The sequence below is a fragment of the Oncorhynchus tshawytscha genome, linkage group LG10 (genome assembly GCF_018296145.1).
Source record: "Oncorhynchus tshawytscha isolate Ot180627B linkage group LG10, Otsh_v2.0, whole genome shotgun sequence".
NCBI lineage: Eukaryota > Metazoa > Chordata > Actinopteri > Salmoniformes > Salmonidae > Oncorhynchus > Oncorhynchus tshawytscha.
In genome coordinates, this window is record NC_056438.1 from 60,028,941 (window position 1) to 60,048,435 (window position 19,495).

At 43.3% G+C, this 19,495-nt stretch overlaps 3 protein-coding genes across 7 annotated transcripts in view; 2 read left to right on the forward strand and 1 right to left on the reverse strand.

Annotated features, from left to right (window-relative positions):
- The first annotated feature begins 521 nt into the window (after positions 1 to 521).
- Positions 522 to 1,876, forward strand: LOC121847650. The gene is made up of 2 exons (XM_042329584.1): positions 522 to 909; positions 1,017 to 1,876. The coding sequence occupies exons 1-2, from the start codon at positions 717 to 719 to the stop codon at positions 1,874 to 1,876; spliced, it is 1,053 nt and encodes a 350-aa protein (XP_042185518.1). The 5' UTR covers positions 522 to 716.
- Positions 1,877 to 2,317: 441 nt separating this feature from the next.
- LOC112260555 (mucin-12-like) lies at positions 2,318 to 12,740 on the forward strand. Of its 3 annotated transcripts, XM_042328818.1 has the most exons (15): positions 2,318 to 2,543; positions 2,750 to 2,918; positions 3,537 to 3,590; positions 3,759 to 4,652; positions 4,778 to 5,236; positions 5,341 to 6,231; positions 6,363 to 6,857; positions 7,003 to 7,404; positions 7,552 to 7,836; positions 7,971 to 8,588; positions 8,762 to 8,908; positions 9,040 to 9,510; positions 9,652 to 10,167; positions 10,253 to 10,432; positions 12,001 to 12,740. In XM_042328818.1, exons 1-15 carry the CDS (start codon positions 2,475 to 2,477, stop codon positions 12,717 to 12,719), a joined length of 6,369 nt encoding a protein of 2,122 aa, XP_042184752.1. In that variant the 5' UTR covers positions 2,318 to 2,474; the 3' UTR covers positions 12,720 to 12,740. The 3 variants fall into 3 exon arrangements, 2 of the variants coding, with proteins under 2 accessions (XP_042184752.1, XP_042184753.1); XR_006084337.1 differs by lacking the exons at positions 10,253 to 10,432; positions 12,001 to 12,740 and having other exon boundaries at positions 7,552 to 8,588; positions 9,652 to 10,163; XM_042328819.1 differs by lacking the exons at positions 7,971 to 8,588; positions 8,762 to 8,908; positions 9,040 to 9,510; ... (1 more) ...; positions 10,253 to 10,432; positions 12,001 to 12,740 and having other exon boundaries at positions 7,003 to 7,643.
- A 329-nt stretch (positions 12,741 to 13,069) lies between these two features.
- The window catches only part of LOC112260557 (oxysterol-binding protein-related protein 1), a 45,519-nt gene continuing 39,093 nt past the window's right edge, over positions 13,070 to 19,495 (reverse strand). For all 3 annotated transcript variants that reach the window (XM_024435760.2, XM_024435761.2, XM_042328820.1), the window contains one exon: positions 13,070 to 14,588. In XM_024435760.2, the coding sequence (XP_024291528.1) occupies positions 14,486 to 14,588 (103 nt within the window). In that variant the 3' untranslated portion in view covers positions 13,070 to 14,485. The remainder of the gene's footprint in view (positions 14,589 to 19,495) is intronic.

Genomic DNA, 19,495 nt, shown 5'->3' on the forward strand with positions numbered 1-19,495 from the left:
CTAATCCGTTGCTACTTTAATGCGATGTTGCATTTACTTTGCGTTTCTTCTTGTTACAGTCCGCCACACACGGTCATGTCTAAACACGTCAAACCTCTCATCCCAAACGGCCTGATAACCATTCTGTCAGGCTTCAGTCGAGCATACCTAAGGAAGAGGCCAACTGACCTAGGATTATTTGCCATGTACTATTGTATGGAACTGCGGAAATACAGAGATGGTATATTAGCTCACCATGGTCCCACAAAGACAAAAATATGACTGATTATGTAGTGTAGAGTGCATTTTATCATGTGTTAAGCGTTCTGTAGAAATACATCTGATCAAGATTTAATTTTGTTTTGTAATGCAGAAATACAGACCTGTTCACCAAACAAGCTGGTGAAAGAATTTCATAAACATAGAGGTAAGTCCAGAGATGATGCACCCTGTATTTCTATAGTCGTTGTTGCAAACAAAACACATACTTTTGCAGTCACATTCCCAAACATTTCTCCCCCCCAGCCAAGAGACTCTGTGACAATGCCTATGAAGAGGAACTGTTGAAGTATGGATACAAAGTGACCTCCAAGGAGGATGTGACTTTTAATGCCCTGGAGATCACCTCTCAGGACCTGCAAATACTAGGCAGTAGTGAGAGACAGATCAACAGACGGTACTCAACCACCACTAGCCCATGTGGAGAACAAGTGAACAATATTACAGCTCCATCCACCATGGACCAGCAGGTGAACCAAACCCTGGGGGCTGCAGCCATGGAGCTAGGGGCACTGGTTGGCAACATTGTCCCCACAACATCATCAAGCCCTTTTCAACCAACCAACAATAACACCAATACCCAACATGTGGCACAGTCATCCTCCCAGGCAGTAGCAGGTCTGGCATCCACTGAGAACAAGACTGGTGAAGGTATGTGTGCTCTAAGATTCTGAGGCCCAACTATGTATGGTAAAATCAAATTTGCTTTGCACTAGGGATCTAATGTGTTCCTCTCCCTCCCACTGTTTTCCCCACAGTTGCTTCACAAGTTAAACCTGGCTCAGCAAAGATATTGGCCAGCAGCAGGTGCGAGGCCAGTATTTCTGGACAGGCCTGTATTCCCCAGCATTACACACCCACCAGCCAGGAGGGGGGGTATGCCTGTGCCATGCCCACAGAGATACCCTGCTACCCCAGATTTCCCCAGAATTACCCGACATACCCTCCACCACCACCCTACCTCCCAGGCTTTCTTCCTTATTATTTGGACCTCATGTCTGGCCAATATGTCCAGCCGTCCTGCAAATGCCAGCGATATGGCAGAGTGGTATATCGTCCCCCTGGTCAGCCAGTGCTGCCCCAGTGCCACCATGCCGCTCCACTGCCAGTGCCGCAGTGCACTCACCAGCACCTCAGCCCTTCTGCAAGCTGCATTCAAGTGGCTCCAACCATGGGGCCCTCCTGCCCCTATGGAGTGCAAAGCCCTTTCTCACGGTGCATCCCTGTGCCTGTCCTCTCCAACCACTTTGGCTCCCTTTACTACAGGCCCAAGCAGAGACCCAGGATGGCCACAGGTGTGCCTGGCTGCAGGAGCGAGTGCCTACCCACATCCAGACGTCTCAACTGCACTTCCTGCAACGTGAGTGACAGCTCTAGCTATGGGCCAGAGCCCGCCACCCAGGCCTCCTATCATGGTGGACATCGAGGACAGTGTGGGGGTGACGTCATCCATGGACCAGTCCCTGCCGGTGCACTAAGGTCCCTGTATGCCCCTGTGCCGTGCCCCATTGGACTGCAGAGAAGGGATGCCCCGGCTCAGCGACCATGCAGCGCCCCGACTAGGAGGGTTGTTCCATTGACCACGCAGAACCAGAATAGCCCGTTCCCATCCTCATAAGGGACAGGTTTGGAACTAGATTTATTCTGTGAATGGATAGCTGCAAATTTTTTGATTGAATTGAATCTTATTAAGTCTTCAGTTTGATACAATTTTGCCTTGAAGCTTTTGTTAATTGGTAGTATAATTAAACTAGTGGAAAGTTTTCGTCATGGACATATGAATTTGTAGACACAGAATATTGTTAATCAGAATAAAGATTTCTCAGGTGACTAAACTGCTGTTATTTTTCTCTTTACAGAATGCCCAGACAGATTGAACGCAAAGTCCTACAACTTTATCATCGTTTTTTATGATCAATAAAGTATTTTGCAGATTCGTTTTTAATGATCATTATTGTAGAACTGAAAATAAGTGTTGTATGCTTAAAAGTGTCAGTGAGAACGACTGTGCTTTATTATGCGCAATTACGTAACCATTTTCTACTGCTGATATGTCGTGGCATGTTGAATATTCAATTTTGCTGAAATGGATTATAATATTATTGAAATCTAGGCTGCACAAAATACGCAAATGTTGCATTTCTTTTCAATTTGTCCAATACATTTTTATGAGGTTAGTACCATTGTGACGTCACGCAGCCGCGGAATTTTATATCATGGATTTGAATCAATCCAATATTGTCGTCCTCGATGTGGCTCAAGAGGAGTTACACCTATCTGCAAAGGTATGTTTTCACTAATCTAAAAAATATGAATCCATTTCGAATAATCTGACTTGATATCTAGCTACCTAGATAAAAGTCTTAACCAATGAAATTGGCTGCATCCATTTGATTGTACAGACAGTGTACACTAGGCTGAGCAGGATAGCCTGTCTGATTATCAGGTTAACAAACACTGCAGCTAAACCATCAACGACATTTTTTTCCAGATGGCTTCCAGGAGTACGCCACACTTCAAGCCCCCGTTGACCATCATCATCCCATACGGGCTGAAGAGTTGGCTAGAATGTCTTTGCAGAGCCATATTCATTGAGGGACCAAGGCAGATACCGGAATTTATTGCCGCCTATTGCGTTGAGCTGCTGGAATTTAGAGAACGTGAGTGGTGTGGACTGATGTAGATGCAGTCATATACAGTGTTTGCAAAAACCCCAAAAGTAGTTGATGTTTACCAACACACAAATTACTTGATGTAGCTGAGCCGTTTTTTTAGTAGACCCTAATAACATTTAAAACTAGAATCCTTAGTTGCACCATCATTTTTGGATTTATAAATTAATGATATATAGGTCTACCCATTGATTTTTGAAGACCATAAATGCCTCATGAGCTTAGTTAATCTGTCATACCCCATCAGAACACCAAATATAAGCGTGTTTTACTCCAATGTTTGTACACAGTGTAAATGTGAACAAACACTGGATAGCCTCAAAATATGCTTAAAACTATCATTGTAATATCATGGATGGTCAGACCTTGCATCCATAGCCCTGTCTATGAATTTTTGAGAGTGGTTATATTTTTTCCAGGTCCATCCTTCAGCCTTTTAGCAAAACAGAGGCGGGGAAACCACTTTGTTATTGTTTCAACTGCGTATTCTAGCTACATTGTGAATTCATGTAGGCTAGGCCTATAGTCTCCAAGCTCATTCTAACATGTTAAAGGCCATCTCTTTAAAGTGGAACAGGCAATTAACTCTATTTTCTTTTGCTTCAGGCAATCCTTTGATGGATACCAAGGATGTTACACATCTGTACCAGGAGATACGGGGTAAGGAATATTCAGCCAGTCATTATCATTGCACATTCATTGCATTTAACAATTTCATTAAAACCCCATTTTTAAAATCAACCTGCATATAAAATGCCTTCAAATAAATACAGTTGAATGTTTCACAGACATGGCTCACAATTTACGGAATTATTATTCTTTCAATAGAGGCAAATTACATCAAAGACTGGATAGTATGCCCAGTGCCACAAGCTGCCATAGACTGCTGCCTGACTGAGGAGACCCTGTCAGTCAGCCAGAGGACCAATCCAAGGTCATTCAAGGTCCCCTCCAGCAAGCCCATGGGTGAGCCAGATAAGCAGGTTCAGACTCTGAGCAGTCTCCCTGGAGAAACCCACCATAGAACCCACCCTGGAGATGGACCTCAGTCCAGCCCAACCGACCTTGGAGGTCAACCCAGCCCAGCTGTGGAAGAGGAGGCCCAGGCCCGGCCAGGCTCTGCTGTGCAGTCAGTCGTGTTCCAGAGAGCTCCATCATTGGACAGTCTACTCGAGGCCAACCACTCTCAAGTCTTGATCAGCGCTCCAACCGATGACGTCATCATCGCCCACTCTGCGAACCTTCAGGAGACCATTGTCTTCCGAAGCAATAGTCGTCCATATTCAGATGTATCTCCCCGAGGTAGTTTGACTAGGATTCCTTCGGTTGGTGAGGTTGTTAAGATCGGGGTAAATGACACAACCGAGGTGATGTCTGATGTGGTGGTGTTCCACCAAGTGCCCTCAGTGGATAACCTGCCCTGCACGCCATCTGCCTTGAGTAATACCTCTTTAGCTGTTGAGGAAACAGTGGATCAGTTGATGAGAAGCAGAGAATTCTTACTGGAGAATGTGGTGTCTGGCTCGCCGTCCATTAAGATGGTGGCTTCAGCTGCAGCTTTGCAGCAGGCAAACACAGAGAAAGTATCCTCCTCAGAGATAGTGGGAGTCGGCGCAGCACGGAGAGTGTCCTCAGTCAGGATACCCAGTAGAGAGGAGAGTGTGGGGAGAACAACAGAGACACCAAAGAGATACACATCTCCACAAATATCTCTTCTGTCAGGTATAATATTAATCTATACTCAAAAATGAATTGACAGTTTGGTACAAACCTTTTAGGGACAATGTATTACAAGATGTATAGTAAAGTTTAAATCCTTTGCAATTGCATTCTCTCTATCCTCACAGCTCATTCTGCTGAATATCTGAAGGCTACATACAAGCCATCCACCCCCAGCCTTGCCAGGGTTTATTCTGCACCTTGTGGTGAGAGAGAGGCAGCAGCAACTATTTCACCTAAATCCAGTCTGGCCAGGGTTTCCTCTGTCTCTACTGGTGAGAGAGCAGCAGAACCAGCCTGCAAAGAAGTCTTCTCTAATGTGGAAGAGACTTACACATTACCATCAACAGAGGACCTACTGGTGTCTTCAACTGCTTCAGTTGGTAGAATTTCACCAGAGGTGTCTGCAATATTTTCCAAAAGTGTTTTATCAGGAAGAGCTTTCTCTGAACCAGAAATAGTTGGTGCAGCACACAGAGGGTCCTTAGTCAGGATAACCAGCAGACAGGAGGGTGTGGGGAGAACACCAGATACTCTGGGAGATGTGCATCTCTCTGGTGTATCTCCAGAAGCATATTTTGTGTCAGGTAACGAACATGTCTATATCACAGTTCTGAAAAAAAAAAAAAAAATGCATTATAGATGTTCTATATTCTCTGTTGATTTGAAAAGTAATGTCTGTGTTTTATAGACTCTCCAGTGATGTTTGAAGAAGAGGACTGTTGTGTAATCACCACTCACTCTGCTTCAGTGAAGAAAGCAGTCAAATTGGCCCACTCAGAAAATATCTCTCCTACTACTTCACCCAGCATAGACCTGGCCTGGGAGGAGCTTCTGCAGACATCAGCATCCGACGTGGATAAAGTAGCCCTCAAGGCTTTCGAGATTGTGAACCAAAAATCACAATGCTTAGGGATAGAAATATCTGAATTGGCCTCATCCAACCCTGTGGTTGTGTCTCAGTCTCTTAACACTCTCTCTTATAAGGATCTCTCTCACTCGCTTTCAGCTGTGGAGGAATTCCCTACTGCCTCAGCAAGACGCTCAGAAGGTGACATCTCTGAAAGAGCTCCCTCTGAAACAGCAGTAGAGGGAGAAGCAATCTCTGTTAGGGAGATTACACCAGCAGTGTCTGCAAGGTGTTCTGCCAGTAATGTATCAGAAAGAGTTCCCTCTGAAACAGCAGTAGAGGGAGAAGCAATCTCTGTTAGGGAGATTACACCAGCAGTGTCTGCAAGGTGTTCTGCCAGTAATGTATCAGAAAGAGTTCCCTCTGAAACAGCAGTAGAGGGAGAAGCAATCTCTGTTGGGGAGATTACACTAGCAGTGTCTGCAAGGTGTTCTGCCAGTAATGTATCAGAAAGAGTTCCCTTTGAAAAAGTAGTTTTGGGAGCAGCAGTACCATCATTGGAGGAGCTATCAGAGTCACCAACTGCACTTGCCTTTGTGGGTGAGGCTTCACCAGCAGTGTCTGCCAATGATGTATTAGAAAGAGCTCCCTCTGAAACTGCAGGAGTGGGAGCAGAGCTACTAGAGAGACACACAACTCCAAAAGTACCTCCACAAACATCATTTGTGTCAGGTATGCTTCACTTCTTATCTAAAGGTTTACTTACTGTGTACAGTACAAGCACATGCTACTTGATGATATTGATGTAAAAGGAACAGTACCCTACTTTATTTAGGTTTGTTTTATTGTGTCTCTCTCCACAGCTTATTCTGATGGATTGATGAATGCTACAAACTTGTCGCCTCAATCCAGCCTGGCCAGGATTCCCTCTGGATATATCAGTGAAGGTGTGTCACCAGCAGTGTCTGCAATATGTCCTGCTAGTGACTTGCCAGAAAGAGCTTCCTCTGAAACAGCAGTAATGGACTCAGCGCCCAGAGTGATCCACTCTACACCATCAATGGATGAGCTACTGGTTTTACCAACTTCTGTTGATGGGTTTTCACCAGCAGTGTCTGCAAGATCTTCAAGAGGTACTTTGTCAAAAGGAGCTCCCTCAGAAACAGCAGTGGAGGGGGTAAGATATTCTGAAAGTGGTTTATCAGGAAGAGCTTTCTCTGAAACAGAACTAGTTGATGCAGCACAAAGTGTGTCCTCAGTCAGGATACCCAGTAGAGAGGAGAGTGTGGGGAGAACAGCAGAGACACCAGAGAGACACACATCTCCCAGAGTTTCTCCACAGACATTTTCAGAGTCAGGTACAGTATTCATCCAACTCTGCGATATACTACTAATAAGGTCCATGTCACTAATTTGGGTAAAATGTTTAAGAAACTGTCAGGATAGCATCACAACATACAAAAAAAATGTTTTCCTCAACTCATGCTGACGTTGCTCCAACAGCTACAGGCTTGTCATCTAAGCCAGAGCCCCCTCTGAGTGATTCTCTAACAGAGTCAGGATCTTTGGAAGTCATCTTTAATATGGAGGAGACTTATACAACACCATCTATAGGGGAGATTGTTCCACCAACTCCTGCTGGGGATGGCATTTCTGCCTCTACTGGTGAAAGAGCAGCAGAATCAGCTTCTAGAGAACTGTTGTATATGGGTGAGACATATAAACCACCATCAATAGCAGACCTACCAGGGTCTCCAGCTGCTGTTGGAGGCATTTCACCAGCAGTGTCTGATAGATGTTCACAAAGTGACATGGCAGAAAAAGCTCCCTCAGAAACAGCAGTAGGCAGTCACACATCTTCCAGAGTACCTCCTAAAGTTCCTCCACAAACATCCTGGAGCTTAGGTACAGTTTTCAAATATCTTGAATGAAATATAAGGTTGGTTGTCATGTTAGTAGTCTGGGTAAAATTAATTTTAAAATACCACAGCATACTCATATAATGTAATCTGGACTGTCTTTTCAAAACCCATGTTGATATTACTCCAACAGCTACAGGCTTGGCATCTAAGTCCAGTTTGGCCAGGGTTCCCTCTGTGTCTCTCAGTGATGGTGCAAAAGTACCAGCTCAGATAGACAAAACACTGTCAATGGAGGAGCTACTGGCATCTCCATTGTACTCTCAGTGGGCAATGTCACCAGCCGGTTCTGAAAGAGTGTCCTCAGTCAGGATACCCAGTAGAGAGGAGAGTGTGGGGAGAACAGCAGAGACACCAGAGAGACACACATCTCCTGGAGCTTCTCCAAGAGTTTCTCCACAAACCTCTCTTGTATCAGGTACAATTGTCATCCATACACTAAAGAATGCTCCAATAATAAGCTACAAATACAGCATTTCTTAGGTAAAAGGAGCTAAACTTGTAAGATATAATGTATACACTACATGCCTGATTTTGTATCTGCATCCACAGCTCATGTTGTTAAATATCTGTCTGGTACAGACATTTCTCAACAATCCAGTCTGCCTAGGATTCCCTCTGCACCATCAATAGACAGATACACATCTCCCAGAGTTTCTCAAAGAGTTTCTCCACAATCCAGTCTGGCCAGGATTCCCTCTGCACCATCAATGGAGGAGCTACTGTTGTCTCCATCTGCTTCTGTTGGTAGAGTTTCTACAGCAGTTTCAAGACGATCTTTAAGAAGTAGTTTGTCAGAAAGAGCTTCTTCTGAAACAGTCATAGGGTATTCTGAAAGCATTTTATCAGGAAGAGCTCTCTCTAAAACAGAACTAGTCGATACAGCACAGAGAGTGTCCCCAGTCAGGATACCCAGTAGAGAGGAGAGTGTGGGGAGAACACCAGAGACATGCACATCTCCCAGAGATTCTCCACAATCCAGTCTGGCCAGGATTCAATCTGCACCATCAATGGAGGAGCCACTGGTGTCTCAATCTGCTGCTGTTGGCAGAGTATCTCCAGCCAGGAGTGGAGTTTCTCTAGTAATGTCTCTAGGAATTTCTGCAGCTAATGTGGTTGGGCCAGTGTGTTTCAAAGATGTGTCACAGATTATGCCGACTAAAACACCAGGTAAATACTCCATTAGGGTACAGGAATTCAGCTTTAATAATTTAATACATGTTACTTTGTGCCAATGTCTTGATTTATTGTGTTAAATCCATTTCTATATATTCATTTTTTTTCAATATATGTTTGAAAATTAAAAGTTTCAACTTTGATGTTGCATTATATTGTCATTTTAGCGAATCAGGGTTCGGCCTCCTCCGTCAGGATACCCAGTAGAGAGCAGAGTGTGGGGAGAACAGCAGAGACACCAGAGAGACACACATCTCCCAGAGTATCACCAAGAGCTTCTCCAAGAGTTTTTCCACAAACCTCTCATACATCGGGTACAATTGTCATCCACATTTCTGAGGAATGCTCTACTAATAAGCTACTAATAAGACATTTTGAGGAATTTTAAGGCATTGTAAGGCAACATTTTTACAGTATGTGCCTACTTTTGTATCTGCATCCACAGCTCACGTTGGTGAATCTCTGTCTGGTACAAACATTTCTCCACAATCCAGTCTGCCTAGGATTCCCTCTGAACCATCAATAGACAGACACACATTTCCCAAAGTTTCTCAAAGAGTTTCTTCACAATCCAGTCCCGCCAGGCATCCCTCTGCACCGTCAATGGACGAGCTACTGTTGTCTCCATCTGCTTCTGTTGGTATAATTTCACCAGCAGTTTCAAGAACATCTTCAGAAACAGCTCCTTCTGAAACAGTCATACGGTATTTTGAAAGTGATTTATCAGGAAGAGCTTTCTCTGAAACAGAACTAGTTGATGCAGCACAGAGCGTGTCCTCAGTCAGGATACCCAGTAGAGAGGAGAGTGTGGGGAGAACACCAGAGAAACCAGAGAGACACACATCTCCCAGAGTTTCTCCTATAACTTCTGCAAGAGTTTCTCCAAGATTTTCTCCACAAACATCTCTTCTATCAGGTACAATTTGTAGAATTGTCTACAAATTGTTTGGCTGAAATGTTTACAGTATGTGACAAATGTATGCACGCATGACTGTAAGTCTCTTTGGATAAAAGCGTCTGCTAAATGACATTTTATTATGTGTATCTTCATCCACAGCTCAAGTTGGTGAATCTCTGTCTGGTACAGACATTGCACCACAATCCAGTCTGCCCGGGATTCCATCTGCAGCATCAATAGAGGAGCTACTGATGTGTCTAACTGCTTCTGTTGAAAGAATTTCACCTGCAGTTTCAAGATCTTCAAGAAGTAGTTTGTTAGAAAGTGCTTCCTCTGAAAAGGCAACAATTAAAACAGTATACAGAGAAGAGAGTGTGGAGAGAACAGCAGAAACAACAGAGAGTCACACAACTCAACATGTGTCTTTCAGAGCTCCTTTGGGAACATCTAAGACAAGAGTCCTTTCTGATGTGGCAGTTTTGTACAGACCATCCATTGCTGAAGGCCTTTGTCTTGAGGTCTTGGACATGGAGTCTGACCAGGTGAAAACACCAATGAGTGCCATAGCTCCCTCTCACACTGCAGCAATGGAAACAGCTCAGGATACAGTCAGGATACCCAGTAGAAAGAAGAGTGCAAGGAGAGCAGCAGAAACACAGACATATTTTGCATCAGGCAAGTATCAAGATTAATACATTACTGAAATATTAGCAACGAAAACAAAAATATTTTCTGAAGATTTCTCTTCCCAATCTCATAGGATTATTGGACAACAGTACACAAGTTTCAGGAACTTCAGTCCGCCTTCATGAAGAGGTGACTGCCCACCCTACCGAAGTGCAGCAGGGGACCCTGCAACTTGGAGTTTCTCTAGGAGTTTCTCTAGCCAATATGGTTGGGCCTCAAAACACACAGTCACAGAGTGTACAGACTGGACCAGGTACATTTTCCCTCAGAATTCAACTTTAATAATTGTTTTGAAGACATTCAGGGTTTTCCCCTCCAATGCCAAGGTATTCACACCCCTCAACATTTTCCACATTTTGTTGTGTTACAGCTTTGTTTGTCACGGGCCTACACACAATACCCAATAATGTCAAAGTTGAATGATGTTTTTACACATTTTCACAAATGAATGAATAATGAAAAGATAAAATGTCTTAAGTCAATAAGTATTCATCCCCTTTGTTATGTCAAGCCTAAATAACCTCAGGAGTAAAAATGTGCTTAACAAGTCATATAATAAGTTGCATGGACTGTGTGTGCAATAATAGTGTTTAACATGATTTCTGAATGACTACCTCATCCCTGTACCCCACACATACAATTATCTGTAAGACCCTCAGTCGAGCAGGGAATTTCAAACACAGATTCAAGCACAAAGACCAAGGAGGCTTTCCAACCCCTTGCAAAGAAGGGAACCTATTGATAGAGGGGTAAAAAAAAACAAAGCAGACATTAAATATCACTTTGAGCATGGTGAGGTTATTAATTACACTTTGGATAGTGTATCGACACATACAGGCGTTCTTCCTACTCCATTGCCGGAGAGGAAGGAAACAGTTACTGAGTTTAATGGTTGTGATAGGAGAAAACTGAGGATTAATCAACAACATTGTAGTTACTCCACATTACTAACCTAAATGACAGTGAAAAGAAGGAAACTTGTCCAGAATACAAATATTCCAAAACATGCATCCTGTTTGCAATAACGCACTAAAGTAAAACTGCAAAAAATTGGCTAAGAAATTAACTTTATGTCCTCAATACAAAGCATTATGTTTGGGGCAAATCAACACATCACTGAGTGTCACTCTTCATATTTTCAAGCATGGTGGCTGCATCATGTTATGGGTATGCTTGTCATCGGCAAGGACTAGGGACTTTTTTTTAGGATAAAAAGAAATGGAATAGAGCTAACCTAGAGGAACACCTGATTCTTCTTTCCAACAGACACTGGGAGACAATTCCATTTTTCAGCAGGACAGTAACCTAAAAGACAAGGCCAACTATACACTGGAGTTACTTACCAATATAACATTGAATGTTCCTGAGTGTCCTAGTTACAGTTTTGACTTAAATCATCTTGAAAATCTATGGCAAGACTTGAAAATGCCTGTCTAGCAATGATCAACAACCAACTTGACACAGAGCTTGAAGAATATTTTTTTTAAATGTGCAAATATTGTACAATCCAGGTGTGCAAAGCTCTTAGAGACATACCCAGAAAGACTCACAAATGTAATTGCTGCCAAAAGTGATTGTAACTTATATTTCTGTGTTGATTTTCAATACATTTGCAAAAATGTCTGAAAACATGTTTTCACTTTGTCATTATGTGGCATTGTGTGTAGATGGGTGAGAAAAAAAATCATATTTAATCCATTTTGAATTCAGGCTGTAACACAAAAAAAATAGAATAAATCAAGGGGTATTAATACTTTCTGAATTCTTTGTATGTGTGGATTTTGACATTTTGAACTTTGTTGCATTCTATTGTCATTTTAGATTATCATGGCCCGCCCTCACATAGCGTTCCTATTGGAGCAGGACGTGTCACTCCTGATGCTCAGCCTGCCTTCGAGGATTTTACCAATCAGGTCTGGACACTATACCACTTGGACAATGAGACGGAGGAGGGCACACTGTCCACTAACACTATCTCCCAGCCTCCCTTCAATGGAAGTGCTTTCATTCGCAACTTTGGGTCTGGACATGTGTTACTGGCAGAGAGGTCCCCTTCCCCTCAGCAGTCTGACCCCCAGTCCTGGTGTGGCCGACCCAGACAACAGCCCCAGCCACCACCGTTCCCAATGTACCCAAGAAGGGCCTTCACACCCAGGTCACAGAGGTCAACCCTCCGCCCTCCACCCCAGCATCCGACTATCCTCAACCTGGAGATCAGCATCCCCAACTACTTCCTGTTCCTCGATGGCAACCAGGTGTCCCTGAGCCAGAGCGCTCGTAGTGTTCCGGCCTCAATGTTTTCCAGGTCGAGATCTGCTGTGGTCAGGATGGACGACCCCCCGGGGTACCTGTCCTTCTCCGTTCCAATGGAGATGGTGAGCGGAGGTTCCGGTCAGGCCCAGTTCCTGCAGGTCATCAGTGATGAAGGAAACACTGTTTACTCCCCCGCTCTCATACACATTGTCACCTCTGAACCCACAGAGAAAGAGGACCAGGAAGAATCCGGGAGGTGGCCAACTAGTGCCCCATTTAATTGGTAGGGGACTGTTGTCTAGTATCAATAAACATGTGTGCATATCATTTAAAACGTTCTCCCTCTTCATTAAATAAACACATGTTTTAAGTGAGACTTTAGGCTAGTTGCTAAGCTGAAAAAGTAAGGAAATTCACAAGCTCAACGAGGCCTAACTTCAACCATCCCCCTGGGCACAGATATCAATTCAACATCTATTGCATGTTGGTCAATGAACTGACGTGGAAACAACGTTGATTCAACCAGTGCGTGCCCGGAGGAATGTTAGTATTATGAGGGGAATTCAATCCACAATTTACGTAATGCTTCAGGGAAATACAGATAGGGTGGTGGAAATAAGAGAAACAGGACACAAACAAAGGTAACATGAAGCTTTTATTTAGCAACAATAGAAACAATCTTGATTCTGTAATGTGCTAAACACAAAGTGAGAGTAGCCTCTAGCTAAAACTGCATTCACAGGGTGTGCTAGGTCCAGTCTACTGTGCTGATAATCAAACCTAAACTACCGCTTTACCGAGGTTACAACAGCAGCTATTCACAACCAAGGAGAGGAATGTTATGCAGTGGATGAGTGAGTTGAACAGTGGCTGTGTGTATCCCAAATTGCGCCCTTTTCCCCAATAGGGCTCAGGTCAAAAGTAGTGCGCTATGTAGGAAATAGTTTGCCATTTGGGACATAGGCTTACTGTGTGTCTGTGGGTGTAGTGCAGCTAATGCTTGCATAGTCAACATTGTGCTTGTACTGTATTTGCATTCAGTGTGTTAGGGGTAGTTAAAACAGTTACATGTACCTCTCAGATTTACATTTTTACTTTAGAGGAAACTTTTGCACACGTAAAAATATATTCATATAGAGCCAAGTGGTCAAACTAAGTTCTCAAGTGTTATGGAAGCAAGAGCCATAATTCTAAGTACAGTACAGCTATTCCCCTCTATTCATAGTATCCTAAATTCCTCAAGTACTACATTGTATTACAGCTCAGAAGAATAGAAGAGCTCTATCAAATAATATGTACAGACATTTATGTCCTTAGCCATAGTTGCTGAGGTCCGAGCAGCTGTGATACAGTGTGTTATAATGACAGTTTAGTTTGTTAGCATATAGCAAGGACTGCAGGAACTTGGAACAAGTCTATTTCACACACTATTTGAAAGCTCTATTTTCCTTAAATTGATACTGCAGCTACACACATTTGTAAGTAACAGAACTGAGCACAACACATTCAAATGGACATAAATCTCACAAGCGTTTTGGTGAGAGATACTAGAGACACATCAAGAGGTGTGTCACATTCAATCCACTCCATTCAAAACACTCCCATTGTTAAAATGACTGGCAGGTTACACCCTATAGTTTAATTCTATACACACTGGTCGATGACCATCGCTTATTGACTCATGAGGGCTTCACAATTGTGCTTTGAGTGAGACATAGGAGATATGTTTAGGGACTAATGAATGGTTGTTGCCTTTACGGTCATTCAATTCCCAGCATCATCCTTACCCATGCAAAGGACTATAGCAGGTTCAGAGCAGGCTTTGAAATTATTAAAGCCAGAACTCTCCCTTGACCTTGCCTATGTTGACATCATCTATATCATAACACATTTTTCCTGACCGCATGACCTGACTAGGATTAACTTTCTCCCCCTTCAATGAACCCTCTGAGAAAAATGCCAAAGCTCCAGTGTCAGAATATAAAAAAATGCAGAGAGAGTTAAGACGAGGTGTGTACAGATAGAGTTGTGTGTGTGGTGTGTGTCCTGTAGGTCAGTATATATCAGGCAGCAGGGAGTAGTTCCGGTCCCAGTAGCTGTTGGAGTAGAGCCAGTCCTGAGCTTTGTTGTGGGGGTTGGTGCCCTGGTGGAACCACCTATATGGGAGCAACAAGAGGAACCAAGTCAGACAAACTACAACAGAGTGTCCAGGCACAGACATGAGTGTCCAGGCACAGGCATGAGTGTCCAGGCACATGCATGAGTGTTTTACATGATGATTGTGACAAATACAAACCCACACCAACAAACTTCGTAATATGCAGTAGTCAACTCCTGATGGTGGGATTTAAACCAAATCAAATCGTATTTGTCACATGTGCCGAATACAATAGACCTTACCGTGAAACGCTTACTTACAAGTCCTTAACCAACAATGCAGTTCAAGAAATAGAGTTAAGAAAATATTTCCTAAATAAACTAAAGTTTAAAAAAAATTGTAACAAGAAAATGACTTAACAATAATGAGGCTATATACAGGGGGTACCGGTACCGTGTCAATGTGTGGGGATACAGGTTAGCCGAGGAAATTTGTAAAGTGACTATGCATAGATAATAAAAAAATTGTAACAAGAAAATGACATAACAATAATGAGGCTATATACAGGGGGTACCGGTACCGTGTCAATGTGTGGGGATACAGGTTAGCCGAGGAAATTTGTAAAGTGACTATGCATAGATAATAAACAGTGAGTAGCAGCAGTGTAAAAACAATGGGGGTTGGGGGTCAATGTAAATTGTCCGGGTGGCCATTTGATTAATTGTTCAGCCGTCCTATGGCTTGGGGGTAAAAGCTGTGAAGGAGCCTTTTGTTCCTAGACTTGGCACTCCGGTAACGCTTGCAGTGCGGTAGCAGAGAGAGAACAGTCTATGACTGGGGTGACTGTAGTCTTTGAAAATGTTTTGGGCCTTCCTCATACCACCTAGTATATAGGTCCTGGATGTCAGGAAGCTTTGCCCCAATGATGTACTGGGCTGTACACACTTCCCTCTGTTGCGCCTTACGGTAAGATGCCGAGCAGTTGTTATACCAGGTGGTGATGCAACCGGTCAGGATGCTCTCGATGGTGCAGCTGTAGAACTTTTTGAGGATCTGGGTACCATTGCCACATCTTTTCATCAGTCTCCTGAGGGGGAAAAGGTGTTATCGTGCCCTTTTCACAACTGTCTTGGTGTGTTTGGACCATGATAGTTCGTTGGTGATATGGACACCAAGGGACTTGAAACTCTCAACCCACTCCACTTCAGCCCCTTCGATTTTAATGGGGGCCTTTTCGGCTTTCCTTTTCCTATAGTCCACAATCAGCTCTGTTGTCTTCCTCAATATTGAATGAGAGGTTGTTGTCCTGGCACCACACTGCCAGGTGTCTGACCTCCTCCCTATAGGCTGTCTCATTATTGTCTGTGATCAGGCCTACCACTGTTGTGTTGTCAGAAAACTTAATGATGGTGTTGGAGTCGTGCTTGGCCACGCAGTCGTGGATGAACAGGGAGTACAGCAGGGAACTAGGCATGCACACCTGAGGGGTTCTAGTGTTGAGGATCAGTGTGGTAGATGTGTTGTTGCCTACCCTTACTACCTAGGGGCGGCCCGTCAGGAACTCCAGGATCCAGCTGCAGAGGCAGGTGTTTAGTCCCAGGGTCCTTAGTTTAGTGATGAGCTTTGTGGTTATTATGGTGTTGAACACTGAGCTGTAGTCAATGAACAGCATTCTCACATAGGTGTTTGTTTTGTCCAGGTTGGAAAGGGCAGTGCGATTGAGTCATCTATGGATTTGTTGGGACAGTATGCGAATTGGAGTGGGTCTAGGGTTTCCGGCAGGATGGTGTTGATGTGAGCCATGACCAGCCTTTCAAAGCACTTCATGGCTACTGACATGTGTGCTACGGGGTGGTAATTATTTAGGCAGGTTACCTTTGCTTTTTGGGCACAGGGACTATGGCGGTCTGTTTGAAACATGTAGGTATTACAGACTCGGGCAGGGAGAAGTTGAAAATGTCAGTGAAGACATGCTTGAAGTACACGTCCTGGTAATCCGTCTGGCCCCGCGGCTTTGTGAATGTTTACCTGTTTAAAGGTCTTGCTCACATCGGCTACAGAGAGCGTGATCACACGTCATATGAAACAGCTGGGGCTCTCAGTGTTGCTTGCCTCGAAGCGAACGTAAAAGGCATTTAGCTGGTCTGGTAGGCTCGCGTCACTGGGCAGCTCGCGGCTGGGTTTCCCTTTGTAGTCCGTAATAGTTTTCAAGCTCTGCCACATCCGACGAGCATCAGAGCCAGTGTAGTAGGATTCAATCTTAGTTCTGTATTGACGCTTTGCCTGTTTGATGGTTCATTGGAGGGCATAGCGGGATTTCTTGTAAACGTCCGGATTAGAGCGTTAGCTCTAACCCTTAGCTCAGTGCGGATGTTGCCTGTAATCCATGGCTTCTGGTTGGGATATGTATGTACGGTCACTGTGGGGGTGACGTCGTCAATGCACTTATTGATGAAGCCGGTGACAGGTGGTATACTCCTCAATGCCATTGGATGAATCCCGGAACATATTCCAGTCAGTGCTAGCAAAACAGTCTTGTAGCATAGCATCTGCGTCATCTGACCACTTCCGTATTGAGCGAGTCACTGGTACTTCCTGCTTTAGTTTTTGCTTGTAAGCAGGAATTAGGAGGATAGAAGTATGGTCAGATTCGCCAAATGGAGGGCGAGGGAGAGCTTTGTATGTGTCGCTGTGTGTGGAATAAAGGTGGTCTAGAGTTTTTTTTTCAGGTGAGACCGAGTCAAGACCGAGGACCGGGAGGGGGAGAAGGGTTCAGAGACAGAGTCAAGACCTCAAGACCGAGACCAAAAAAATGCAAGCGCAATTCCAGACCATGATTGTAATTTTGTCAAATCACCACCATAAGATTTCAAAATGTCCAGTATTTGTGTGTTCATATTTCAAAACAACACATTGATTCTTAAGACATTAAGAATAGTGAAAAAAATGCATGCTGCGGGAAAATAGAGCCACTACAAATTATTACTAACCAAACACAGTGGGGAACAATGGGCCATCTATGCCTTCAGAGAAGCATTTATAAAATAATAATTATAATAATTATATTATTTTCAATTATGTTCTGATTTAATCTCTTCGGTTTTTGTTGGAAAGGTTTAACACCGAAGAGAAAAAAGATCCAATCATGATTTTTCTTCACTTGTCTTTGGGGAGGGAAATCTAGCTAGTGTTAGGGTTCGTTTCCTCGTTTCCTTATCAATCAGCTACTCATTGGTGAAATTAGCATTATGACAATATCTTTAATTAAATCATTCAAAAACCTTTATTAATACAATTGCAGACAGAAGTTGACAAACAGGAACATATCATGAATGTTTCTGAGTAAGTTCTGCCCCCACCAAAAGGTCTCCAGTGGTTTTATTAAACCCTAAGTCGCGCCCTGATGATGTCACTGCCTACGTCATCATCCTCTACTCCTGGGACCTAACCATGCCTACAAAGCTGTATAAACAGGGCCTTTATTGTTAGCTAAACACTTAGCAGTAAATGTCCCCTTCCCCCAAAGTTGATTTATTGTGGAATGTTTACCTAGTCTTATCTCCTTCACTCCCCTGCAGAGTTCTGTCTAAGTCACACATTTCTAAGAGAGGCCTCTTTATAATGAGGCAGAAAGAGAGAGAGAGAAAACTAAAATACAAATGTAGAACAATACTAAACTTCTACAATGAATATATGTATATATTGTTAATCAGTAGTCTAAAAGGGGGTCTTATAACCCCTCCCCTTCTATTAATAAAACATAAGCATAATCAATTTTTCTAATGCATCAAACATTTTGGTACAACCCTTTTCATGACCCCTAGGTGAACCGACACTAGCTAAAATCAGCCATTGGCTAGGCCACTAAAAGCTAGATAAAGGCATCTGCCATTCAATTGTATAAGGGCAACATTTTGGAGTGATAGTGGAATCACATTTTGACTTAATGGATGGGATTGTTTTTACAGAAATGTATGGAAACATCTGCCTTCTTGAAGGCCAATAGGTCACTGTGCAATAGCGCGCAGTAGTTTTCCTACGGTCTAGCTACTGTAGCTAGTTATTGTTGTTGCCTAGTTTGCAGCGGCTGTAGCAGGTGTTATCAAAGAGGATGTTGCTAATTTGTTAGCTTCTCCCTTTTCAAGAATAACTTTCAACAAGAAGTTAAGTTTCAAATGATCATCATCTGATGTTTTTTTTTTATAGCAGCACACTTGCTGTTGTTAGCCATCTCTTCCAAAATTCCAAACATTGTTGCATTTAAAGTGGAATTGACAGCATTTTAGCAACATGAAATCTAATTCAAATCTGTTCACATACACCCCCAGGACGAATGACACTTTTTTATGACAAGCGACCACTTAGATATGGTCATGTTTTCATACATTATTAAAATGTTTGGATATAACGTATACTAAGGCACCACGACACCACTGGCCCTTCGTGTTCTATAAATAGTGCACTCCCCTACAGGAGTGCGCTGGTATTACGGTTGCTGTCCTTTCAGAATTACGAACCTGTCACACACTGAAGGCCTGTAGGTTCACCACTGTACTAACCTGTCACACACTGAAGACCTATAGGTTCACCACTGTACTAACCTGTCACACACTGAAGGCCTATAGGTTCGCCACTGTACGAATCTGTCACACACTGAAGGCCTATAGGTTCGCCACTGTACGAATCTGTCACACACTGAAGGCCTATAGGTTCGCCACTGCGCAAACATGTCTGTAATAGATACAGTATAAAGGCTGTTAAGATAATGTTTCAAGAAAGGAGTGTATATATTTGGCCTGGTGAAGCGGTTTAATGGGCTGAATGAATGGAAGCTGATATAATTATGAGTTTTTTACTCCGCTAGTCTCGGGAAGAAATTATGAGTCCTCACTGTCCGAGACCGAGTACAAATGTATCCAATACCGAGACATTCAATAAGTGGTCGGTCAAGTGCTACAACACTGC

Excerpts from the sequence above, each read along its gene's own strand:
- LOC121847650 (XM_042329584.1), top strand. The coding sequence starts at position 717 with ATGGACCAGCAGGTGAACCAAACCCTGGGGGCTGCAGCCATGGAGCTA. Across the intron at positions 910-1,016 it reads TGAGAACAAGACTGGTGAAG|TTGCTTCACAAGTTAAACCT; the intron begins GTATGTGTGCTC and ends TTTTCCCCACAG.
- LOC112260555 (XM_042328818.1), top strand. The coding sequence starts at position 2,475 with ATGGATTTGAATCAATCCAATATTGTCGTCCTCGATGTGGCTCAAGAG. Across the intron at positions 5,237-5,340 it reads AGAAGCATATTTTGTGTCAG|ACTCTCCAGTGATGTTTGAA; the intron begins GTAACGAACATG and ends TGTGTTTTATAG. Across the intron at positions 8,589-8,761 it reads TATGCCGACTAAAACACCAG|CGAATCAGGGTTCGGCCTCC; the intron begins GTAAATACTCCA and ends TTGTCATTTTAG.